Source organism: Urocitellus parryii, chromosome 6 (assembly GCF_045843805.1).
Source record: "Urocitellus parryii isolate mUroPar1 chromosome 6, mUroPar1.hap1, whole genome shotgun sequence".
In the NCBI taxonomy this organism is placed as follows: Eukaryota; Metazoa; Chordata; class Mammalia; order Rodentia; family Sciuridae; genus Urocitellus; species Urocitellus parryii.
In genome coordinates, this window is record NC_135536.1 from 81,308,572 (window position 1) to 81,335,949 (window position 27,378).

Below are 27,378 nucleotides of genomic sequence, written 5' to 3' on the forward strand. Positions count from 1 at the left end.
ATTGTGTCCAGAAACTTAAGATGCCCATGGAGAAACCAGATGACTCTGGTTTTATGGACATTTCTAATGTAAATTACACATATTATTTTCTGCTGGCTAGCTCCTGTCATACCACACCTGTGGGTTTTTGTTGTTGTTGTTGTTATTGTTTTTGTCAATATCAATAGAAGTTCCCTACAAAGGAATCTTCACTGCTTTGTATACTCTTGCCAGTTTAAGCTCCCAGAGCCTTCTTCGGAACAGTGATTCGGAGTTATCTAAACCCGTACTTCCCAAACTACAATTCCTAAGACTCCAAATAAAATCCTTCTACTTTAGTAGATTCTGAGTTTGGAATGACAGCAGTGTGGTAATGCCAGTTGCTTTTCTCCAGAGACAACCCTTGGTTAACACTTTGTCTTTTTTTTTTTTTTTTTTTTTAAAAGCACTTTTAGGTATATGCTTTGGCAGTCATTCATTTTTTTTTTTAAGAGAGAGTGAGAGAGGAGAGAGAGAGAGAGAGAGAGAGAGAGAGAATTTTTAATATTTATTTTTTTAGTTCTCGGCGGACACAACATCTTTGTTGGTATGTGGTGCTGAGGATCGAACCCGGGCCGCACGCATGCCAGGCGAGAGCACTACCGCTTGAGCCACATCCCCAGCCCAACACTTTGTCTTTTTCCAGCTACTTTCTAAGCGGAAATGGTATCTTCTTCCATCACACACCAACAAACGAGCACCTTTTCATGTCATACATCTTGGGGAGTTCTTGATTTTTTTTTTTTTTTAAACGCTCTCTTTGGAACTGTTTTGCCTGACACTGGAGTCTTAATTTAGATCGCTACCCCTCTTGATCTCATCCTCCTTTACTCCCGAGAAGCTTCTGTGGCAGCCAGAGCAACACAGAATTCACCACCTTTGCCTCGGTGGGCGGCCCCCTCTAAGGGCACCTGACACACCCCCTGCACACCGGCCCCCAGCCCGGAGCCGACTGAGCCTGGGTCAGCCCTTCGGCCTCGCTGGTCGATCAGCTGTCCTTCCTCGGCTTGAGCCCCTCAGCCGGTCCCGGGTCCGGCGCGCAGTGATGACGACATCGGGCCGGTGGCCGCGGCGACGGGGGCTGGGGGGCGGGGAAGGCTTCCGGGCTGTCGTCCTGACTGCAGAGAGCTGCTGTCATGGCGGTCGCTCCGTGCGGCTTCTTTTCCATCCTGCTGCTGTTGCTCTCAGGGGATGCCCAGAGCTTGGAGGTGCCCGGGGCGGCGGCCGAGGGGTCTGGAGGGAGCGGGGTCGGCCTAGGCGATCGTTTCAAGATTGAGGGGCGTGCGGTTGTTCCAGGGGTGAAGCCTCAGGACTGGATCTCGGCGGCCCGAGTGCTAGTAGACGGAGAAGAGCACGTCGGCTTCCTTAAGTGAGCATCCTGAGGGCAGCAGGAAAGCAGTCGGGAGGGACGCCGGAGGGGTATCCCGCTTGGAGAGCTTAGTGTCAGGACGGGACAGCGTCGCTGTCGCAGAGTGAAGTGGCAGGTTCCACTATCGCTCTTTGCCAGGAGACCTTGGGAGGCTGTCAGACGCTTTCCCCTTCCTCTTTCCTTTCCGTGTACCTCAGAAATAAGGACGGCAGGCCCTCGCCCCAAGGCCAAAGCAGTGGAACCACTTATTTTCAATCCCATTTTGGCCCGGTTTGGGTCCGATGGCTGTTGCGCCCTGGGAACAGGTGAACCCTCTTGCTGGATTCTTTCATTTGCATCTCATTTGGTTTCCCTAAAACCTGGTCGCTTTTTTGCATTCATTTCAGCTTTTTTTTTTTTTTTAAAGCAGCAGATTTTTTTAATATTTTTTTTCAGCGGACACAACATCTTTGTTTGTATGTGGTGCTGAGAATCAAACCCGGGCCGCACGCATGCCAGGCGAGCGCGCTACCGCTTGAGCCACATCCCCAACCCCCATTTCAGCCTTTTGATATCTTGATTTTGTGTAGAAAGATACTAAACAAGTAGGAATTCTCAAAGCCCAAAGGGCTTCCTGTGATGACAGACTGGGAGAGTAATGTCACTGCTTCTAAAATTAATGGTCCCTGAAATCCCTAATCAAACCACACTTTTTTTTTTTTTTTTATTGGCCCGGCATTGGGATTATTGTTCTTTTTACACTTGAATTTGTCGAGGGATTTCAGTATCACGACTGTCATTTAAGTGATATTAGGGTTTCTCAAAAATGCTTACACATTCCTGTACCTTCTAGCTATTAATAGAAATGTGATTTCTGTGTATATTAAAAGGGATGAGTTTGTTAGCACTCTCCTTTGGCAGAAGCCTGCTTTTCAGATGTCCAGGCACAAGTGTACTTTTGTTTGTTTGTGATACTGGGGTTCAAATTTAGGGCATCACACATAGTAGGAAAGTGCTCTACCACCAAGCTACATCCCTAGCCCAAGTATGACTTTTTAAATCTTTCCATCACTACTTGTTTGTTTGGAAAATGAAATTGTGAACTGAAAGAAAATAGTTAGGAAAGGAAGTGATTCTCTGTTGGGTTTGTGGACTAGCAGTGGTATCCGAAAACCAGAAACCTTAAATGTGAACGTTTAAATTTCATTTGCAGATTTGTTTATATCAGCCAGGTGCCCTTTTGAGAAATTCAACCTCAGATTAGTAAATGACAACAAATTTACAACCAGTAAGTTAATGCTATCTGGCGTTAACAATCTGGCACTAGGGCATTCTTTAGACTTTACCACAATTTATGATGGTTTAATGGTTACGCTTTGGGAAATTAGCCTTAATTGACAATTTGACGTCCCTTCTGCAGCACACACTTCTTTTGAAAAGCATTTATTTTTATTTTTTAAATAATATTAATAAAATGTTTGTTGAAAAAATGTAAACAAGAAAGTTTCTGCTTGAAAGTTTCAAACAGATAACAACTCTTAATATTGTATCTTTTCTCATTTTTTTTTAGAATCATATGAGTTATTTACAATGATAAAACATAAGGCTTTATAACTTGCCCTTTTCACTTAATATTTGTGAAGTTTTTGAAACTATTTTCATTTTTTAAACATTTGCACGTAGAAAGGATGATTGAGAATTAATAGGAAGAATTTATGGTGAAAATCTTGTTGTAAAAGGGTAGGTAATTTGTCTTGTGACTGTTGTGAAAAACTAGCACACAATTTTGGCTTCTGTGTTTGGTTTTTTTTTTTTTTTTGGAAGTGGTTTAGGACTTAGCTAACGGTGATACGGAAAGTTGGAGCTTAAGATTACTCAGACCATTTCTTAAACTATCATCAGTAAGTAGATAAGCCATAATTTATTTAACAAGTCCTCTGATTTGGGACATTTAGGCAATTTTCAGGTGTTAGTTTTAATATATTAAGATTATGTACTACACTTTTTATTATAGAAATTTTCAGACATTTACAAAATAAACAAAATAGCCTTGTGAATTCTTGGATACTCATCACAGTCTACTGTTTTATTTCATATGTTCTCTGTATCTCATTTTTTTAAAAAATATTTTTTAGTTGTACATGGTGCAGCATCTTTATTTTGTTTATTTACTTTTATGTTGTGCTGAGGATTGAACCCAGTACCTCACACGTGGGAGGCAAGTGCTTTACTGCTGAGCCACACCCCAGCCACCTATATCTCATTCTTGAGTATTTTTGTATGGTTCTAAGCATAATATAATTTTATTTGTAAATGCATTATTATGTTTTTCTAAAAGGTAAGGACTTAAACAAAAACCATTATCAATTAAAAAAATAAATAATAATGCCTTGGTATTATCTAATGCCCAGTTCATTTCTGTGTTTCCCTGGTTATCTCAGAAATGCTTTTATGGAATTCTTTTAAATCAGGATCCAACAAAGCCTGTACATTACAAAGTACATTTTTAAAGCCAAATTTTAAGTTTTTTATTAAAAATATTTATCTTAGATAAAATACATATTTGCTTTTTCTTTAGGAAATTACTTCTGATAATATTTGTTTCATGCAGTCATCAGTTGTTGAGTTTTTTTTTTTTTTTTTTAACCCAGAAAGATGGTTTGAAATTGGTTCAGTCAGGGTCCCATCAATAAAAAGGAGATAAGTTGGGCGCCATGGCATACACCTGTAATCCCAGCAGTTTGGGAGGCTGAGGCAGGAGAATTGCAAGTCAAAGCCAGCCCCTGTAATTTAGCAAGGTCCTAAGCAATTTAGTGAGATCTTGTCTCAAAATACAAAACAAGATGGGGATGTGGCTCAGTGAACCTGGGTTCAATCCCCTGTACCAAAAACCAAAACAAGAAACAGAAGACACACTGAGATTTAGATTAACTCAGAAAAAAATTAATAATTTAGAGGGTTTAATAAGCATTAAATAGTGTAGTCGTGTTATAGGGAAAACAACCAGGTGGTGCAGTACTCTAGAACTTACAACCTCAAGACTATTACCACCTCTAAGCCTGAAGGAGGAGTGGGAATACAGGTTACTGTAAACTTGAAGAAAGGGCTGATTTGGAGGAGCTGTGTTCCTGAATAGAGCCAGTCAGGTGAACTCTCAATGAGAAAGCTGTGGGGGATCTATACTAGGTAGAGATGGATCGGAGGGCAAATGGAAGATGTCCATCTCAAGAATAAACTAACTTGATGTTTTTATGTTTATTCTGTTTTGGTTTAGTGTGTACTTTGAGGTAACAAGGAACACTTTTTCATCTTTTTAGTGAATACATGAATGTGATCACGATCAGTTATTGCTTTGACTATGAAAAAGCCTAAGTATTTTAAAAATGAGGCATTATTTTAATATATTATTATGATACTGGGGATTTCCTGATAACAGCTGATCCTTTTTGAACCACTTGTTTTCCTAAAACAGAAACTTCTTTTTTCCTTGGAGTAGTTTTTTGTTTTCCAAACAGATTAATTTTGACTTAGCTCTTGATAGAATGGTTTTATAAATCTACTAAGTTTGTAAAAGTAAGGAAAAGATGAGATGTTTTAACTACATAAACATTTTAAATATATGCATACCCAAAAAAGAACTAAAGTAAATGGGACTGTCTGTAATAAGTGAAACACATAATTCTTAAGTATTTTTTATCATTTATTAAAAAAAAGAGAAAATCCAGAAAATACAAGTTAAAACTGAAACAGAATGTTGTTCTTAACACTAAGAGTTTGTTGGGGGATTGGAAAAATTGGGACCCTTATGTAATAATAATGTAATGTATACTTGTATTTAGAACTGTGCTCTGGTTAACTTTATCCACAGAAAGAAAGTATTTTCTATGTCAGTGTTCTCTGCTCTTTTGGAGTGGTTTCAGGTATTTTCAGAACCTGTTCAGTGTTAATTATGGAAGATGAAGTGGGGGACAATTCTTGCCACTCTTTTATTTTCAGCTTTTTGTTTAATGTCATTTTGGGGGCATTGTTTTTAGAATTAACATGATTTAAAACATAACAAAAAACTAAGCCAAAGTGACTAAATATAATTTTTATTTTTTTTCAGGACAGATGGGAGTTTTGTGGTTCATGATATACCTTCTGGATCTTATGTAGTGGAAGTTATTTCTCCAGCTTATAAATTTGACCCTGTCCGAGTTGATATCACTTCAAAAGGAAAAATGAGGTGAGGGCACCTGATTTAATTTTTACCAAAGTTTAGGCTATTGTATACCTCATTGTATATTCATTTCAGAATATAAGGGTGAAAAGTTTCCTATTGAAGCTACACTAATTCCTTAAAACACTTAAAGTGTTTTCATCTGAACATTGATAAAATCATGAAGTTGAAATTCTTCCTTCTTTGGCTTGAAGTTTATTTTAAAGCTCTAATATGATTATATAGAGAAAAGTTAGCATTACTTACTATAAGAGCAAAAGCACTGTGTTAGTTATTGAAATGGGGTTTTGAAAGTTGGATTTAACTTTTTTATTTCTAATTTAAGTTTTCTAAATTAGAAATACTTCTTTCAACTATTTTTCACTGGAATATTTTAGAAACACTTGATCTTGAATTTCTTTTTTTTTTTTTTTTTAAGAGAGAGTGAGAGAGTAGAGAGAGTTTTAATATTTATTTTTTAGTTATCGGCGGATACAACGTCTTTGTTTTATATGTGGTGCTGAGGATCGAACCCGGGCCGCACGAACGCCAGGCGAGCGTGCTACCGCTTGATCCACATCCCCAGCCCCTTGATCTTGAATTTCTACATCTCCACTTTTCTGGAATATTTAGTGCACATGGAAATTTAGTACTTGTAGTGAAAAAAATAGATTACATTGTGGAGTTTTTCTCAAAGTGAGGATCATGATAAAAATAAAAGATGAAAGCACAATGTTTGAGGCTGGCAGAATAGGAAAGAATTTCAGAATTCTGAGTAAATGAATATGTGCTTGAAATTGAGTTGAAATTTAAAAAAACCTTTGCTCTGCTTGAGGCTGTGGGTATGGATAGCAAAACCCATTTGAAGTTAGGACAGTTGTGAGGTTGTTCACAATCTTCAGATTTTCCTTTCATAATAAAACACTTATTTTATTCATTTTTAATTTTTTTTTACTGTCTCATGGCAATAACATCCTTTTTGGTCTAATCTAACCAGTCAGTAGATGAAGCAGTTTTAAGTGAAAATGTCTCTTGTTTGTTTGCGCTATCACAACATTACTCGATGTTGCCACAGGCAAAAGGCAAAAACCATTTTGGGGTTTACAGCTATAAACTACAGTTTATTGCTCAGCACTTTTTTGAATGCCAAGCATATTTTAGCCTAATTTGTAGAGATTGAAAATTGAGCTGACATACTAGAAATATGTTCATTAAGTGCCATATTATGTTTGAGTCATGTTTACTTCTAAAATTCTGTCTTCTTTCTTTGTTTTTTTATTTGATATTGCCAGATTTTAAGATGTAATATGTAAATTTGCAATAATTAAAATAGAATGAGTCATATATGGAACTGCTTCATCCTTTATATTACCTGTGTATTTGTTGATGGATTTGCCATAATTTTTATAATCAGCTCCTCTTGAGGGATAAGTAATGTTTTTTTCCTCTATTTCTCTAGTATATATAGTAAACAGATAATTATAAATAAAATAAATTCTTTTTTTTTTTTAATGATACCTTTATTTATTTATTTTTTATTTTTACATGGTGCTGAGTATTTTTTTTAGGAGAGAGCGAGAGAGAGAGAGAGAGAGAGAGAATTTTTTTTTTTTTTTAAAGAGAGAGTGAGAGAGGAGAGGGAGAGAGAGAGAGAGAGAATTTTAATATTTAATTTTTAGTTATCGGCGGACACAACATCTTTGTTGGTATGTGGTGCTGAGGATCGAACCCGGGCCACACGCAAGCCAGATGAGCGCGCTACCGCCTGAGCCACATTCCCAGCCCCTAAAATAAATTCTTAATATTATCATTAAAGCCAATCCTATGGGGCTACTAATAAATACATTTTTTAGAAACAAATTACTTTTTCCTCCTATTTTTTTTAAAGAGAGAGAGAATTTTTTTAATATTTATTTTTCAGTTTTTGATGGACACAACATCTTTATTTTATTTTACTTTTTATGTGATGCTGAGGATTGAACCCAGCACCTCACACATGCCAGGCGAGCACGTTACCACTTGAGCCACATCCCCAGCCCTTTCCTCCTATTTTTGAAGTTAAGGTTTTAGCTAAAGATATTCTACTTTGCTTAAGTTCTGATCATAGTTCTTGTTTTTGGCTATTTAGAGCAGCGGCAAAGCTTCAGTGGAAGGTAATACCTTATAAATATAAATTTTTCTTTTTCTTTTTCTTGGTACCAAGGATTTAACTCAGGGGCACTTAACCACTGAGCCACATCCCCAGTCCTTTTTATATTTTATTTTGAGATAGGGTCTTGCTAAATTACTGAGGATGGCTTTGAACTCATGATCCTCCTGTCTTAGCCTCCTGAGTTGCTGGGATTACAGGCCGTGCACTACTGCGTCTGGCTATAAATATTTTTTTGATAGAATACATGGATTATTTCAAAGTATGTTAAACTCCTTGGGTATTGACTTTCTCATATATCATTTTAGAAACATAAGGATTTTTAAATATATATGTAGGTAAAGTTCTATTATGTTCAATCTCATTTATTTTTTATTTTTGGTAGTGGAGATTAAGCCCAGGGGCACTTTACCACTGAGCTACATCCCCAGCCTTTTTTATTTTTTATTTTGAGATAGGCTCTCACTAAATTGCTGAGGCTGGCCTTGAATTTGCAATCCTCCTGCTTAAGCCTCCCTAGACACTGGAATTACAGGCATGGGACACTGTGCCTGGCTTAAATCTCAATCTTAAGGGACATATGACTTTTTTATATATTTTAAAATGGCACAGTTAGAGATAAGAAGTATGTAGATTGCAGTATACATTATGTATGCTTATTTAAATTTTTTAATATCAAAAACACAATATTGGAAGTAATGAAAATTGTTAAATAAGGGGAGATTCTTGCTTACTAAGAACTGTAACATGTTGTTTTTATTTGTCCTTTTGCTCTCTTTAAATTTATGAATGAAATAGTTCTAGTAAATAGGAAAAATATTGTTCTAAACATAAAGTTTTAATTAATTTTTTTTTGCAGTGTTAGTGATTGAACTGGGGACCAATGCTTATTTTCCTTTTAACAATGGATAAAGAGCATTTAAGAACTACTTTTTGAACATTTAAGAACTGGTTGCAGGATTCATAATCTCAGATACATTTCTGAGCATTGGATTCCTGAAGCATAAATTTAAAAAAATAATAATAATAAAAAATGAGGCTCCTTCCCCCCAGCACATTAAGTTGTGTGTGGGATGGTAGAGCAGCTGACAATCAGGGATTTTGTCAATGTGTGTTTTGGAGAGTGAAAGATTCACAGCTGACTAGTATCCAACAGAATATGTTACTCAGGAGCTTGATGAGTGGCAGGCAAGGTATGACTGTGCATGATCTCAGATTTTCAATCTGAGACTTCAGGGGGGAAAAAATGAGGCCCTTATCATTTTAATAATTAGGGGTGGGACAGAGTAGTGAACAAAGTAGGATTCATATTCATATAAGGGCATAATATTTTGATCAGTGTTTTATACATGCACAGTAAATTAGCATCAAATATATATGAAACTTCCTTTTATGACATTTTAGCTGAATGAAAAAAATCTTAGAAATACTGGACAAAATATGACAAGCACTTCCTATACTCCTGGCCCTTTTTAAAATTTTAAATTTTGAGATAGGCTCTTGCTAAATTGCCTAGGCTTGCCTGAAATTTGCAGTCCTTCTGCCTCAGCCTTCTGAATTCCTAGGAGTATAGATAGGCATGTGCCACTGTACCAAGCAAATTTTTCCTTTTAAATGCATAGCTTCCCCCAAAGGAAGGAAAATCCCTAGGGGATAAACTATAAACCACTTCCCCATTTGAGGTTTTTGATGATGTTCTCTAGCTAAAAAGCTTAGATTTTATTAGCAGTGTGTAAGTAGGAGGCAAGTCTTGGGTTTGCCTGGGGTCAGAATTAGATCTAAGTTTTGGTTTCCCTTTTAACCTTTATATTAAAACCCAAAGGACAGATTCCCAATCTGATTTTGCTATTTGGATAAAAGTCTCCCGTGAAATCTGATAGTAGCAATTCTACTCTCATTAAAATTCAAGGTATGAATTTATTACTTCTTGCAAAATCTAAGCACTTCTAAGATGAGAAGCTAACAAAATGGTCCCTGCTTATAATCCCTGGACTACTAGCACAGACAAATGTGTAATCTCTCTGGAGGGAGATGTCCTAATATCTATTTACTTAAGTGGATAAATTCTACTCACCTTACAGAGTACCCAGGAAAATGGTCTACATTAAATCAGCAAATGAATCTTGCCTCCAAATTTAAGATGGTAGAATTATTGAATATATACTATAAAATAATTTAATGTGTAGTGGAAGTGCTTAAAGAAATAAAGATTTACTGCTGTAAGAAATTATATACCTGGCCAGGCACAGTGGTGCATACCTGTAATCCCAGCAGCTCAGGAGGCTGAGTCAGAAGCATCACAAGTTCAAAGCCAGCCTCAGCAATTTAGTGACACCTGGGTTTTGATCTCCTTAGTGCGTCTTAGTTGAAAATGAGATGTTTACCAAAGCATTCTTGTAGGGCTTTCTTGCTTTCTTTCTTTTTTTGGTATTGGGAATTGAATCCAGGGTCACTTTACCACTGAGCCACATCCCCAGCCGTTTTTATTTTTTATTTTGAGACAAGGTCTCACTAATTTACTGAGACTGGTCTTGAACTTGAAATTCTCCTGCCTCAGACTCCTGAGTCACTGGAATTACAGGCATGCACTGCCACACCCACCTTGTTTTAGGGCTTTCTTTTTTATTTTTAAATAATTTAAATAAAACCAAGAATCAATTAATGGGATGGATTCACTGAAAAGCTTCTTCTCAGTAAAAGAAACATTCAGTGAGGTGAAAAGAGAGTCTACAAAATGAGAGCAAATTTTACCACATCAGATACAGCACTAATCTCTAGGATATATAAAGAACTCAAAAAACGTAACAAATAACAAATAACCCAATTAATAAATTGGGCCAAGGAAATGAACAGACACTTCTCAGAAGATGATATACAATCAATCAACAAACATGAAAAAATGTTCAAAATCTCTAGCAATTAGAGACATGCAAATCAAAACTACTCTTAGGATTTTATCTCAGGCTGCGATTATGGCTCAGCGGTAGAGTGCTCGCCTAGCACGTGCCAGACCCTGGGTTCGATCCTCAGCACCACATAAAAATAAATAAATAAAATAAAGGTATTGTGTACAACTAAAAATAAATATTTTTAAAAAAAAGATTTCATCTCACTTCAGTCAATGGCAACTATTAAGAATACCAACAACAATAAGTGTTAGTGAGAATGTGGGTGAAAAGGCACACTCATACATTGCTGGTGGTACTGCAAATTGGTGCAACCAATCTGGAAAGCAGTATGGAGATTCCTTGGAAAACTTGGAATGGAACCATCATTTGACCCAGCCATACCACTCCTTGGTTTATTCCCAAAGGACCTAGCATACTACGGTGACCCAGCCACATCAATGTTTATAGCAGCACAATTCACAATATTGGGGAATTGTGGAAACAACCTAGATGCCTTTCAATAGATGAATGGATAAAGAAACTGTGGTATATTACTCAGCATTAAAAGAGAATAAAATTATAGCATTTACAGGTAAATTGATGGAGTTGGAGAAATTATGCTAAGTGAAGTAAGCCAATCCCCAAAAACCAAAGGCTTAATGTTTTCTTTTGTTATGTAGATGCTGACCCATAATAGGGGCCCGGGTGGGGAGCATGGGAGGAACTGAGGAACTTTAGATAGGGCAAGGGGGAGGGAGGTGAAGAGAATGGGCATGGGGGTAGTAGGAAAGATGTGGCATGAGATGGACATCAATACTCTTGAGTACATGTATGAAGACACAAATGGTGTGACTCTACTTTGTGTACAACCAGAGACATAATACTTGTGCTTTGGGGCTGGGGATGTGGCTCAAGCGGTAGTGCGCTCGCCTGGCATGCGTGCGGCCCGGGTTCGATCCTCAGCACCACATACAAACAAAGATGTTGTGTCCGCCGAGAACTAAAATTCTCTCTCTCTCTCTCTCTCTCTCACTCTCTCTCTCTCTCCTCTCTCACTCTCTCTAAAAAAAAAAAATAATAATAATAATAATAATAATTGTGCTTTATTTGTATACTATGAATTGAAATGTATTCTGCTGTTATGTATAACAAATGAGAATAAATAAATTTAAAAATAATTTGATAGTTTTTTTAGTTATAGGTAGACACAATGCCTTTAATTAATTAATTTATTTATTTATTTTTATGTGGTGCTGGAGATCAAACCCAGTGCCTCACATGTGCTGGACAGGCACTCTACCACTGAGCTACAACCTCAGCCCCAGTAGGACTCTCTTGAATCAAGTTTTTGTTACAGAGTAGCTTTAAAATTTGGGTGTATCAATAATATACATCTTAGATCATCAAGAAATAAAATAAATAACATTCAGTAATTTTTTTGTTTATAATCATATAAATTCACTACAAAGGGCTTTAGAACTAGAAGGATTCTAAAGGAACTTTTGATATAAACAAAAGTTAAGGAACTTGCCTAACCACATAGGTAGTGACAGTTGCAATTAAAAGATTCCAAGCATAGTGTTCTTTCTCCAAGCTTTACCCAATATTTTAGATATGCATATAAAAATTGATCAGATTTTCAGGATCAAAAGTTTAGATGCCAGGATGTTTTGGAAGAGTTATTGCTAACATATTGTAAGCAGATCTTTTAATTAACCATGGTTTTCATAGAATTACCGCTGCTTTTCTCATGTTTCTTTATCAGAGCAAGATATGTGAATTATATCAAAACATCAGAAGTAGTCAGACTGCCCTATCCTCTCCAAATGAAATCTTCAGGTCCACCTTCTTACTTTATTAAAAGGGAATCTTGGGGCTGGACAGACTTTCTGATGAATCCAATGGTATGTATCAAGCTAAAATAAAACATTTTACTAATCCCTAATTTATTTCTAGGCAGCTGAAAACTCAAACTCTTGTGAGATGGAAAATTGAGGTTAGATTGTTGGATGAAAGGATTATTAGGAGTAATTTGTGGATTTCAGGAAAACAGTGGCTTTAGGAATAGATAATGAAAAGAATATAGTAAGAATGGCTCTATAGATTTGACACTGAAGTATACAACAGGAATTGGAAAAATATTTATGATGAAATAATGCATTCTGCTGTCATTTATTTTTTTAAAAATCAATAAAAAATGTTGATTAAAAAAAGTAAAATTCAAATATAGAGAGAGTATGCAGCCATATACGGAGATATCCCATCCATCCTACTACTTGCATATTAGTCCATTGATAAACATAACCATCATTTATTAACCAGTCCCTGTTGTTGGCACAAGTAAGGTGTTCTTTCTCCTTTTTGTACATGTGGTAAACAAAGAAGTTATTCTCTGGTAATTTAAGTAGTTGGTCATGAAACTGACACTAACAGTAAAACATTAAAAGAATACATTCTTTTAGTGGGTATAGTATTGGGAGTAATAGCCCAGAGTTGCTTTACTACTGAAATGAATCCCCAGCCCTTTTTGTTGTTTTATTTTGAAACAGGGTCTTTGCCAAGACTGGTCTTGAACTTGTGCTCCATCCACCTTAGCCTCCCAAGGAGCTAGAATTATAGGCATGTGCCATATCCATCAGTTCAGAATACTTGCTTTTGAAACAAATTTTACCCTTTTAAAAAATTATTTTTGAAAATTGAATTATTATCTGAGAATTATATATGTTTTAATCATATTTCTTACTAATACCTATTCAGATCACAAAGGGAACTAATTGGGGATTATACCTCTTTTGAGAGGAATAAATCAGTACCTAGAATCTGTTATCAAAGACAAAGAGGCAGAAGTATAAATTGAATGGGAGGAATCAGCAGTAAGTCTTCAAAGCTTATTCATTTTGCTTATTCTTATTACTGAAATTCTATAGACATATTCAATGCTAGAGAATTCTAGGATATTTTTCAAAACTGATCTGCTCAAGTAGTTGTCCAGTACTGTATTGCAGGCTCTAGAGGATGTATATTAATGAGAGGGATTAATACAGTGTTTTCTCCAAGAACCACAGAGTTATCTGGGAAGAGCAGCCCAATGGGGTATTGAGATTTCCAATCCTAATGCCAGATTGCAGGTTGAAGAAAATCAATAGATAGTTCCATTTGCAAACTATTTTTATTAGATAATACTGTAAGCTCTGCACAAACATAGACAGGTGGAACAAGAAAGAAGTGAGATGTCAATAAAGTCCAAACACATAGATAAAACTCTTTAATCATATCAAACTCTGCAACATTCAGACAGGTAGCACCTTGCTGTCATCAGAATTAGTTCACTAGTTCAATTTCGCCGGATACACGATTCTTACAATCAGTCAATAAGTACATGAAAAAATGCTCACCATCGCTAGCAGTCAGAGAAATGCAAATCAAAACTACCCTAAGATACCATCTCACTCCAGTAAGATTGGCAGCCATCATGAAGTCCAACAACAACAAGTGCTGGAGAGGATGCGGGGAAAAGGGTACACTTGTTCATTGTTGGTGGGACTGCAAATTGGTGCAGCCAATTTGGAAAGCAGTATGGAGATTTCTTGGAAAGCTGGGAATGGAACCACCATTTGACCCAGCTATTCCCCTTCTCGGTCTATTCCCTAAAGACCTAATAAGAGCATGCTACAGGGACACTGCTACATCGATGTTCATAGCAGCACAATTCACGATAGCAAGATTGTGGAACCAACCTAGATGCCCTTCAATAGATGAATGGATAAAAAAAATGTGGCATTTATACACAATGGAGTATTACTCTGCATTAAGAAACGACAAAATCATAGAATTTGGAGGGAAATGGATGGCATTAGAGCAGATTATGCTAAGTGAAGCTAGCCAATCCTTTAAAAAACAAATGCCAAATGACTTCTTTGATATAAGGGGAGTAACTAAGGACAGAGTAGGGACCGAAGAGCAGGAGAAGAAGATTAACATTAAATAGGGATGAGAGGTGGAAGGGAAAGGGAGAGAGAAGGGAAATTGCAGGGAAAGGGAAGGTGATCCTCAGGGTTATACAAAATTACATACAAGAGGAAGTGAGGGGTAAGGGAAGAATAATACAAGTGGAATAAATGTTTTACAGTAGAGGTGGTCGAGAGAGAAGAGGGGAGGGGAGGGGAGGGGAGGGGGGATAGTAGAGGATAGGATAGAGAGCAGAATTCATCAGACACTAGAATGGCAATGTGTAAATCAATGGAAATGTAACTGATGTGATTCAGCAATCTGTAAAAATGGAAGTTCATAACCCTTTTGAATCAAATTGTGAAATATGATATATCAAGAAAGATGTAATGTTTTGAACGACCAACAATAAAAAAAAAAAAAGAAAGGTGAAAAAAAACAGCATACTACAGGGTGTGTCCAGCCACATCAATGTTTATAGTAGCAAAATTCACAATAGCTAGACTGTGGAACCAACCTAGATGCCCTTCAATGATGAATGGATTAAAAAAATGTGGTATATATACACAATGGAATATTAGCACTAAAAAATAACAAGATCATGGCATTTAAGGGAAATGGATGGCATTAGAGCAGATTATGCTAAGTGAAGTTAGCCAATCCCCAAAAAACAAATGCTGAATGTCTTCTCTGATATAAGGGGGTGGTGACTCAAAATTGGGAAGAGAGGAAGAGCATGGGAAGAAGATTATCACTAAATAGGGAAGAAAGATGGGAGGGAGAAGGGGAATTGCATAGAAGATGGAAGGAGACCCTCATCATTATACAGGATACATGTATGACGATGTGAGGAAAAAAAAGGGAGTGTGTCACATTAGATTGGGTAGAGAGAAGTGATGGGAGGGGAGGGAAGGGGAAAGGGGGAAAGGAAGGACAACAGAATAAAATAAACATTATTATTGCTGTGTGTATATACGTGACTGCATGACCAATGTGATTCTGCAACCTGTACACTCAGAAAAAGGAGAAAATATACCCCATCTGATTCAAATGTATGATATGTCAAGATCATTGTACTGTCATGTGTAACTAACTAAAACGAATAAAAAATATTCTAAAAAAGAATTAGTTCACTAGAATTGATGTGATTGCTGCAAGTTCTATATTTGAATCTTTAAATTTTATCATTCATTGTTAAATTCAGTTTTTGTTTCACAAACTGTAAAATGGAGGAAAGGGAATTTCTAATTTTTTTTCCTTCTACAGGTTATGATGATGGTTCTTCCATTATTGATATTTGTGCTTCTGCCCAAAGTGGTCAACACAAGTGATCCTGACATGAGACGGGTAAGGTGATTTTGTGTAAACACAGTTCTTGGTATTTAGTTAGTTGTTTTCACTGGACAATATAAATTCCAATGGTTTTGCCTGGTAAAAGCATAGCATATCTTTTAGCATAACTAAAATAATCTACTTAGTCTTAGCTGCTTTATGTGCCTTATCTGTTAGTAGTTGAAATGCACAATAATCCTGGTATACCTAATCCAAATATTTTGTAAAATTATTGCTCTTTTAATCTATCTTTACTTAATAAAAGTGTCTTCAGAGCACATACTCAGTTCTTGTGTTCAAACAAAACTCACGTAGACCAAGGGGGGATAAGTAGAATAGTGGCTTTTAAACTCCGTAACACAAAATCTTGCTACTTCTGTAAAGAGGAAAGGGTTTGCTAATGAGGATGCTTCAAATTTAATGTCACCACTTCATTTCTTCAAATATTGGATTCCATATAAAATCTTCATTGTTTCTTTACTTTCTTTTTTCTTTTTTTTTTTTAGAGAGAGAGAGAGAGAAGTTTTTTAATATTTATTTTTTAGTATTCGGTGGACGTAACATCTTTGTTTGTATGTGGTGCTGAGGATCGAACCTGGGCCGCACGCATGCCAGGCGAGCGCGCTACCGCTTGAGCCACATCTCCAGCCCTTCATTGTTTCGTTAAATAGTTCCATTTTTGCATCTAACAACGACTCAAATACCTTCTGAGTACCAAGATTCTCTATTGTTTTTAGTAAACAAACAAACAAAAATAAAAACAATGTATCGATAACCTTATTCATTATTGAATTAGGTTCTGGATATGGGGATACAAAAATGAATTAAAGCCCATTTTTATTGTCAACAAGTCCATCTCTATCGTCAGCTAGTTCAGTTAAATGTAAGAAATAGAATGAATTTATAAAATATTCTCTAGCCATCAGGAGATTTTGTGGGTTTTTTCCCCTTTTTTAAATGGAAAAATAAGATAGACATAAAACGAATAAAACTATTTCCTAATGTTGTAGGTGATTAGGTTATATAAAAGGTAAGATATTCCCAGCTGGACTGGCAGAAAAACTTTTATGAAAAAAAAAGTTTGTGTTTCAAAATGTTTTATTGTTGAATTTGGCATCTTTGCCATATCCTGCAAAAGATAATATATCCTATCAAATCCTTGAATCTGTTGAGCTGATTAGCTGTTTGTGACATCAGTAGAAGGAAACACCAGTAGTCACATTTGATTATAATTGCACTCCTTATTGGGCCAGGGTTGTACCTCAGTGGTAGAGTGCTTGCCTAGCATATATGAGGCACTGGTTTCACTACATAAAAGAAAAATAAATAAAGGTATTGTGTCCATCTACAACTAAAAAAATTTAAAAAGTTCACTTTTTACAAAGTGCTTTTGTACAAAGTAGACACTATAGAAAGTGGTTGCTCCAAGAGTTTCAGAATTGAACAGATTCAAAAATAGAATGGATGATATATTTTTATAGGAACTCAAGACCTATTACCATATATATTTAATTTTTTTATTGTAAGGCATTTTAACATACTTTACTTATGTTTACAATTTTTCTTTTTTCTGACCTTAATTGTAAAAGCACCTTTTGCTGCAGTTTATCTTCCAAACATTCTTGATACCTTGATATATAGTTGAAGATTGATATTTTGGTTGCATGCATCTGAAGAAAACATTAGCCTAAAAATATGCATTAAAACAATATAAGGGCTAGGGCTGGGGCTCAGAAGTAGAGTGTTTGCCTTGCACGTGTGAGGCACTAGATTCAATCCTCAGCACCACATAAAACTAAATAAATAAATAAAAAGGCACTCTGTCCATCTACAACCACACACACACAAAAAAAAAATATAAATAAACCAAACAATATGAAGCTAGGCATGGTGGTACATGTCTGTTATCCCATTGGCTTGGGAGGTTGAGGCAGGAAGATCATAATTTTGAGGTGAGCCTCAGAAACTTAGTGAGGCCCTAACTTATTGAGATCCTGTCTTCAAAATAAAAAATAGAAAGTGTTGGGCTGGCGATGTGGCTCAAGCGGTAGTGTGCTCGCCTGGCATGCGTGCGGCCAGGGTTCGATCCTCAGCACCACATACAAACAAAAGATGTTGTGTCCACCGATAACTAAAAAATAAATATTAAAAAAAATGTTTAAAAAAAAAAAAAGAAAGGAAGTGTTGTGGATATAGCTCAGCAGTTAATTGCCTCTGGGTTCAACCTCCAGTACCCAAAAATCAAATAAACAAAAATAAAAACAAAAACAAAAAATATGAAAACATATTAATCAGAAAACAAAATAAGAAAGAAATATGATCAAATATATCCATTGTCAGAAAAAAAGTCCTTTATTAAAACAGACTGAATCAAACAAACCCTAGGCAAATATTTATTTGACATTTGCCACAGATCATAATGTTTACTGGAGTAAAGGAGATATGGAACATGGTTACTAATATTATTTTTAAGACTTTAATTTTTTTTTTTTTTTTTTGATCTGCGGATCAAACCCAGGGCAACTGCTCTACTTCTGGGCTCCACTCCCAGTCTGATAAAATACGCTTGAGTATGACATTATATTGTTGCTCAAAAATATTGCTTTTTACTTGTTCTACTCCTTTCCTTCTTCCTTAATAGGAAGTATTAGAGTTAAATAACTTGAAAGATCCTAGTGCTCATCTTTCCCTCCATTACTACTGGAGATGGAACCCAGGGCTCTCCACTACTTCTATGTCCCCAATACTTTTTATTTGACACAGGGTCTTGCTAAGTTGCCAAAGCTGGCTTCAAACTTGAGATCCTCCTGCCTCTGCCTCCCCAGTAGCTTGGATTATAGGTGTGTGCCACCATACCCAGCTGCCAGTGTCCTTTTCATACCTTGTGCTTTTCTTCCCTGCAGGAAATGGAGCAGTCAATGAATATGCTGAATTCCAACCATGAATTGCCTGATGTATCTGAGTTCATGACAAGACTCTTCTCTTCAAAGTCATCTGGCAAATCTAGCAGTGGCAGCAGTAAAGCAGGCAAAAGTGGGGCTGGCAAAAGGAGGTAGTCAGGTCGTTCACAGCAGGCATTTGCACAAACATAGCAACACTGGGTGGCATCCAAGTCTTGAGGGAAAACCATGTGAAGCAACTACTGTACACTTGAGTCATCCTGAAAGTTGATCTCTTACAACTGTTGTATATGTTAACTTTTTAACAGGTGTTTTGTATTTGGTACACAAGAAAACCCAACTTTCATCCTTTGTCTGTATGAGGTCAATATTGATGTCACTGAATTAATTACAGTGTCCTATAGAAAATGACATTAATAAATTATATGAAGTACTATGCATTATGATATTAAAATAAGTCTTAATCCAGAGATCAAATTATCTTCTGTCATTTTTTTCACTTGTTGTTTCTTTTTCCTAACATTTTTTTTCTATCTTTTATTATCTGAGGCTTGAAATGAATTTTTCCATTTAAAAAGAAGTGGTTTGTTACCCTTACAGTAGCACGTGCTATGGTTTTTTGTGTAGCTGAAACCTTTAAAAATTCTCAGCTTCCAGGCTGGGGTTTTGATTCAGTGGTAGAGCACTTGCCTGGCATGTGTGAAACAATGGGTTCAATTCTCAGCATCACATATAAATGATAAAATAAAGGTCCATCGACAACTTAAAAAAAAATTCTCAGCTTCCGTGTCTTGCCATTTCATATTCCCTTTTATGTGAGGTGGAAACTGTTTCTTATGTAGCTGTAGTTTTTATTATTATAATTAGCTCCATAGTATGGATATATTAGTCGAGTTTAATCATTTTTAATCAGAATAGAGCTTAATCATTTTTAAAATTCTGGTTACCATCTATTGTACTCATTTTTAAATATTTTTTTCCTTTTTTATAGTTGTAGATGGACTGAATGCTTTTTTTTTTTTTTTTTAATGTGGTGCTGAGGATTGAACCCAGTGCCTTGCGCATGCTAGGCAAGTACTCTGCTGCTGAGCTACAGCCCCAGCCCTAAAATTCTGGTTTGCTGCAGGCTGCCCGGCCGGCCCTGTGGGCTCTCCCGAGCTCCGCTCCTGCCGCTGCTGTCGCCCAGCACGCCTGCTGCCTTCCTGCTGGGCGCCTTCCTGCTGGGATGTCAGTGCATGCTGGCTTGCAATCTTGCAAACCGGTTGGGCACAAAAACACAAGCCAGTCAAACTGAAACAAAGTTTTATTTTGTGAGAGGCCGTGTGCGTCCCCTAACAAGCTGGTCCACACACGTGTGTTCTACCTGAGCCGGGGGCTCCACTTCCCCAGGAACACTCTCCTACCATCCTTTCCCAACCAATGGGAACTCTCCCATTACAAGAGTGACATGAGTAACCTGAGTCCCATAACGGGCCCAGGTAAACAGCAGGAGTCCAATTACCATATGAATGTAACTTAACATAATCATAATCTCAATGGCTGGCTGGCAGTCACTAAGCCCAAAGGTGCCTGTATCAATATTTTTGCTGTGGCTCCTAGCACTGGTTACCATTTATTATATTCATTTTACAATTATTTTGAACCAACTGTGTGCTGTGATCCAGAATAGAATGCAGAGATGGGTATTATCCAATCGCCTGTCTCAATAGAACTTATTATGGGAGGACAAATAATAACAGATAATGAATACCCAGGGGAAAGAAGTGCAGCAGTAGGAAAGCCTTCCAGAGTCTAAGAACAGAAAAATCAAACTTATAATATTGGTGGCATAGCACATCATTGATTCTTAGAACTTTTGCAGTACAAATTTACTTTCTAATTAGCAATATCACTTTTTATTTCAATAAGTTGTGAAAAATTTACACCTTTTCCTCTTAGGTTATTTTAATTAAAGAGAAGTGTTGCTTCTAGTAAAGGGTTTCTTTTTTCTCCTGTGTTAACACCTCTATTGCTTTCTTAAGGTTATTAAATCAGAAAACAGAACAAAAAAATTGTTGCTTAAAAACTCTATTTTCGGGCTGCAGTTGTGGCTCAGTAGTACTGTGCTTGCCTAGCATGCAGGAGGCACTAGGTTCGATCCCCAGCACCATGTAAAAAATAAGTAAATAAAATAAAGGTATTGTGTCCATCTACAACTAAAAAATGTTTTTTAAAAAAGCTTTATTTTCTCTTTTGTATTAGGTGCCAATTGTTCATTTTGAAATGAGGTTCATAAGTTTCTTTTAAAGAAATAGATTCTGGGGGCTGGGAATATAGCTCAGTGGTCAAGCACATGCTTAGCATATAGGAGCCCCTGAGTTTAATTCCCAGCCTTCCCCCAATTTTTTTTTTAAGTTCTAATGCAGGACATTTTATTAAGTATCTTTATTTGTATTATTTACCTTAAGGTTACCAAACTGGCTGAGCTTTGAATGATTAGGGTTAGCTGGTTAATGGTAGAACTAAGGTCTTTTAAAATAGAGTTATCTATTGAAAATGAATGTAAGAACCCTAGCTGAAACAGTAAGTAAAAGAATATGACATTCTTCATTGTGATTCAAAGGAAACAGAACATAGTAAGTCTTAGTTGTATGACCAGAAATCCTTTTTAAAATTTTCATAATTTGGATTGTCGAAATTTGCACTCCCAAGTGCAAATTTCACATACCATTTCACATGCCAGCCAAGAAACTGTGTAGTTATTTTATATAGATTCTAACAGCATCTGAATATAATATGTGCCCCTTATCATATTATAAAAATGTTATTATGTCAATTGTATATGGAGATCTTTTCATAGAAGCGTCATCAAATGCTTAGGGTATTTACCGGTATAGAAATGATTGCATATTATTAGGCAATATGGGAGGATTTAGTGCAAAGAGCTGCTCTTTAGCTACTGACTTGTTTTGTGACTTTGAGCAAGTCACTTTCTCTCCTTAGACCATGTTTTGTTCTTTTTGTGTCTCCAGCATGAAGTATGTAGGTGCAACAATATTTGTTGAATGAGTAAATAAAAGGTCTCCTCAGTATAAATTGGAATAAAGTTTTTGTTTTTGTTTTCCTCTTTAGCGCTTTGGTTGGATTCAGTTTACATGTACCTCCTTTTAAATGTGAGTTATGTTTTTTATAATTGTTTTCACATTTACTAAAAGAAATCTGAATAGTGCAAAACAAATCCTTGCTGTCCACCCACTCTCTCCAGGGTGACTTCTCAAAGGTGGATCCACTGTTGCCAGGTTTCATACAGTTTTTTAGGGCTTGAAACCTGAGGATTCATTCTAGATGTGATTAGCATTTTGACAAGATTCAGGATTTTAGGTGGGTGTGGTGAGGCACACTTGTGATCCCAGCAACTTGAGAGACTGAGGCAGGAGGATACTAATTCAAAGCCGCCTTAGCAATTTAGGGAGGCCATAAGTAACTTAGTGAGATCCTGTCTCAAAAATTTAAAGAAAAGGTTATAGATGTGACTCAGTGGTTAAGCTCCCCTGGGTTCAACCAAAAGAAAAAAAGGAAAGATTTTACCTAACCTGCTCAGAGCAGTATCTTATCATTTTTCCCTTATGTTTCCTCTGATAGGAGGCAAGAAGCAACCACATAGCCGTTGTACTTTTTGGTAGCTAAAGGGTTTCAAGGACTTGATGAAGGATATCAATAAAGATAAAGGAGAACTTTTAAATTATGTAGTCATTTAGACTTTCAGGAAGTTTGTGTGTGTGTGTGTGTATGACAAGCATGTATTCAAAAGTTCTTAATTGTTCAAAAAAACATTGTTTTTAAAATTTCAAATACTATTAAGAAAAATTGAAACAACCATTTTCATTTTTGTTAATTGGCTTTCAGGTCATATATAGGTCATATACTTTTGCTTGGTTGCAACCACTTATGTACAATTTTGTATTGAAATTCTGCTAAGCATTCATTTTTAGGGAATACAATCAATGGTAGCTAGTGGCTGAGCACTTTAATTCAATTTAAGGGGTATGTTGAGTGAGGACCTAGTTGTACTTTGCTCTTCTGCATTTTAGGTGTGATTATTTTCATTATTTAGTTCATTTATTTAACTTGTGAGATATGTGAGAATATTCATTTGGTTAAAATGTTTATATTCAGGAGATTTTGAAAAGTAGCTTTTGTAAATTCAGATGTTGCCTATAAATTATGGGTTTTTTTTTATATTCTTAGAAAAAAGGATGATGAGGCATTTAAAAAAAAGGCATTTTAGAAAAAAAATCCCCCAAAATAGAATTAAATGCTAACATAATCTCTTACCACTGTATACAATAGCCCAACTTTATAATGGGACAGGAGAAATGAAGCTTTCCATGGTGGCTTCTGCCTACTAGGATGAGTCAGCCAGGCAGGCAAGTCTGAGAAGAGAAAGGAGTAAATTAAGAAGTTCAAGTAAGGGGCTGGGGTTGTGGCTCAGTGGTAGAAAGCTTGCCTTGCATGCGTGAGGCACTGGGTTCGATCCTCAGCACCACATAAAAATAAATAAGATAAAGATATTGTGTCCATGTACAACTAAAAAAATATTTAAACAAAAAAAAAAAGAAGTTCAAGTAATACGAAGAATGAGTAGAGGCATCAAAACTAGCTATGAACAACATTTCCAATACAAAACAAGTTGACAATGCATTTAATTCCACAGAAATTTAATAAATTTGTAATTTTTGAAGATGTGTATCTGCACCTCTTTAGGTAATTCGGAAAGTAATTTTCCATATAAATAATTTATTCCATTTCCTTTAAATTTTTTAAATATTTAATTGACAAATAGAATATGATCAAGGTGTACAATGTGATGGTTTTATACATGTACATTGTGTATTGACAGCCACAACCAAATTAACACATCCATTACTACCCATGCTGTATATTAGATCTCCAGGATTTATTCATCTTATAAATGAAAGTTTTTATCCTTTGATAAAACATCTTCCCATTTCTCCCACAGCTCAGCTCCTGGCAACCACAATTTCTCTGTTTTTATAGTTCAGCTTTTATTTTTCAGATTCTGTGTGAGGCCTTACATATAAATCCTTAATAAGTTTATAATTATTAGTATTCTTATTTTTCAGAGGAGGAAACAGAGGTTACACAATTTTCCAAGCTCACAAGTGGGTCTTAATCTAAAGCAAACCATTACTACTTCCTATAACTCAAAAATTAAAAACTAAGCATTCATGTGCCCATAATCAACTCATAGCCACACATCTCTTCCAACCTGCTCACCTTGCTCCTTCCTCTCTTTCCAAACACTTCTTAGAAAGAAGGGGTGGTATAGTCAAGAGAAAATTACTTTTGTGAGAAAATAGTTTTAGTCTTAGTTTCTAGTGCCTGGAGCTTCAGAATTTATAATCCTAAAGATGTTTCTAAAAGGTAAATTTGATGGGGTCACTCATCTATTAAAACCCTTTGTTAATTTTCTAAGAACTTCAGGGTAAACTTCTTGATTCCTGACTTCAGTTCTTCCAGAATCACTTCTGGAAAACTTCTCATATATATTTTGAATCATTCATAGTTTCTCATTGAAACTTCTTCACACTCTTTCACCCTGGCCCTTTTAAAATATTTCGTCCTCTTAACTCTCCACCTCAACTTATCCCATTTCCTTGTCTATTTTTTACATTTTTCTTCAGGACTTAGTGTAGAAATCATCTACAGAAGTCTTCCAGATGCCCCTGGCTTTGACTAAGTCTCTGATCTCTTTCATACCTGAGCTTACCTCACTATATAATAGCTCTTCTATTACTGAACTACTTGCTTACTCTCTTCTTCCTGGGCCCTAAGCTCCTTGGAGTATAAGGCACCAGTAGTACAGTAGTTTTGTGCTGAAGGGATGGTAGGAGGAATCTTAATCCCTCCTTTAAAACAGTTGTAGGGGACTCGTCACACATAAAGTTGTATCATATTGTTGGGATTCCAACTCAAATCATTAGCATGGATAGAGATCAGTGACCATGGTGAATTACATTTCTACTTCTTAGGAGACACAAAGATACCAGCCACTATAGGAAAAATCAAAACCACACACACAGACACAAAACCCTAGCTGAGCATAGTGGCATGGCACATGCCTGTTTTCTCTGACTCAGAAGGCTGAGGCAGGAGGATTGCAGTTTGAGGCCAGCCTTGACAACAGTAGGTCCTAAGCAACTTAAGGGAGACCCCATTGTAAAATAAAAATAAATAAAAAGCACTGGATATGTAGCTTTGTGGTAAAGTGCCCCAGGTTTAATTCCTTCCCCAGTATAAACAAACAAACCCATAGAGCCCAGGAAACTGCTTTGCAACTATCTCATATCTCAGGTGTGTACATACTTAATTTAGTAAAGAATACAGTCATTTTGAGGGGTGGGGGCACAGCTCAGAAGTAGCTAGCATATGCAAGGCCCTGGCTTCCATCCCTAGCACTGGAAAAAACAAAACATTGTGAAGTACCTATAGTACATGTGTGCCAAGGACTATTAGTTGAGGGGACACAATGATGAATGAGCAAAACACACATGAACTCTGGCTTCAGAGCTTAGTGTTGAGCCAGAGACACAGATATTGGTCAATCAAATACATACATGTCTAATGAAAACCTTCATAAGTGCTACTGCGGAAGAGTCCAAGGTTTTATAAAAGCTCATGAACAGGGACCCTATCTGGGTGGGTAGAGGCAAGTGTAGGAACACTTTCTTGAAAAAGTGACTTACAAGGTAAGATTAAAAGACTAAAGACTTCTCAACTCACCTGAGAATAAGGGGGTAAGAAGGAGGAGATTCTTAGTTTGAGTTGATAGATGTGTGTGAATGGTGACTCTCAAAGGAACCAAAAGTGCTTCCAGAGGAGAGGCAAGTAACTGGAGAGGTTGGCAGATGCATCATGGTCCCGCATTCACCTCGTCTTTTTAGGACAGATCATAAGAGACCCCTGTGTATGGGGTTCCAGGATGCTTGAGGCAATGAAGTAGCACTGAACACAGATTGGGGTCAGGCTGACTTGGGTTTGAATCTTGAGATACAGTGGCTAGCGCTAATGAACTTTAAGAATAAAGTAAAATGGGGTAGTGGGTGTAGCTCTGGTAGACATGTGTGAGGCTCTGAGCTCAAACTCCAGCACAAAAATAATGATAATAATTAAAGCAAAATGGCAATGTTATAATACTCCTCTTTATACAGGTGTGAACCTGGCTGTGAACTGGCTATGGTCACCTGGCTACAGTCACCTAGCCATAACTCATAATATGACTCTGAGTAAACTGTCGTGCATGAAAATCATTGCCAAAAAGCCTACAATCTTTAGTAAAAATATCAGAGTCCTAGAAACTTTGAGAGACTATGTTAAGTGGAAGAAAAACAAGTCTTGCCTTCCCCTCCTACCTTACTCCCTGCCCACCTCCGCCCAGCCTTGAATCTTTAGATAATGTGGCCCAGCAGAAACCAGTGTCATAAACACTTCTCTTTTTCTCCATCCTCTTGAGCTGGTGGGAACTGGCTGGAAAGGTGTTTGCTTTTCTTATAGACCTCTGAGGGCTGCTTTTTCTGGGTAGACTCAGCCCTCCTACTCTGAACTATCTGCTCCCACCTTGATAATTTTCTTTCTGTTCTCACTGCTTCAAATCATATGTTTGTAAGTATGCATGTGACTATTGGTATTTGAGTTGGAAGAAATCATTGCAGAATTCTATGTATAACTCTAATTTCTGCATTCCTACCTGACCTCTGCTCCTCCCTTGAGGGGTTGGATTATAGATTAGGAAGGTTAGGAACTTGGTGTGGTGCCACACGCCTATAGTCCCAGCAACACAAGAGGCTGAGGCAGGAGGATCACAAGTTTGAGGCCAGTCTCAGCAACTTAGTGAGATACTGTTTTTAAAAAAACGGCTGGGGATATAGCCCAGTGTTAAAGACAGCAGCATTCCTGAGTTCAATCCCCAGTACCCCCTCACGCCCTTCCCCCCCCCCCCCCCCCCCGCCATATAGAAAGGTTAGGGTATATCCAGACAGGGTAAGTCTCCTTTCTGAAAAATACAGTACCTAGGCATGTAGCCCATGAATTGGGAGCCAAACCAAGAAAGAGGAAAAGAAAAAAACAACAACAACAAAAAAAATTGTACTCATGGGAACTTCTTAGTGAGTGTTGGAGGTGATCCAATGTACCTGTCAATCCATCACCCTCTGTTCAAACACATAAGCTACTACCCTTTGTATTCAGGCTTCAGGGCTAATTCCCTTTTTGTGATAAAAATCAGAGGGAAAGAGGCTTGAAGAAGAGAAATACTCGTGCTTAGGGAGGAGCAGGGCCTTCAGCCACCACTGGAGTGATTTTTCTTTGTCCTATAGTTGTTCCATCCATCATTCTGTTTGTCTGTGTTCTTGAAGGGCAGTGATAGTATCATATACCCATCTGCATCCTCAAGCTTTCCACGTTTATCAATAACTATTTGCTGAACAAATGAGTAACCAAACATAGGAGCACTCAAGTTGCCTGAATGGTGATTCCTGGATCTAAATACATGGTGAAGGAAAGAGAATGGAAAGGTTTGAGGCATTTGGAGAAGGTGA

General features: G+C 36.9%; 1 protein-coding gene across 1 annotated transcript; it reads left to right on the top strand.

Annotated features, from left to right (window-relative positions):
• The first annotated feature begins 1,111 nt into the window (after window positions 1–1,111).
• Emc7 (ER membrane protein complex subunit 7) lies at window positions 1,112–19,249 on the top strand. Its single transcript, XM_026391739.2, has 5 exons — window positions 1,112–1,387; window positions 5,472–5,591; window positions 12,367–12,505; window positions 15,816–15,896; window positions 18,785–19,249. Exons 1-5 carry the CDS (start codon window positions 1,155–1,157, stop codon window positions 18,935–18,937), a joined length of 726 nt encoding a protein of 241 aa, XP_026247524.1. The 5' UTR covers window positions 1,112–1,154; the 3' UTR covers window positions 18,938–19,249.
• The last annotated feature ends 8,129 nt before the right edge of the window (window positions 19,250–27,378 follow it).

What these genes read in the sequence shown, in the direction of transcription:
- Emc7 (XM_026391739.2), top strand. Translation starts at nt 1,155, where the DNA reads ATGGCGGTCGCTCCGTGCGGCTTCTTTTCCATCCTGCTGCTGTTGCTC. An exon ending in GAGCACGTCGGCTTCCTTAA is followed by an intron (nt 1,388 to 5,471) that starts GTGAGCATCCTG and finishes ATTTTTTTTCAG; the next exon opens with GACAGATGGGAGTTTTGTGG. An exon ending in GTGATCCTGACATGAGACGG is followed by an intron (nt 15,897 to 18,784) that starts GTAAGGTGATTT and finishes TCTTCCCTGCAG; the next exon opens with GAAATGGAGCAGTCAATGAA.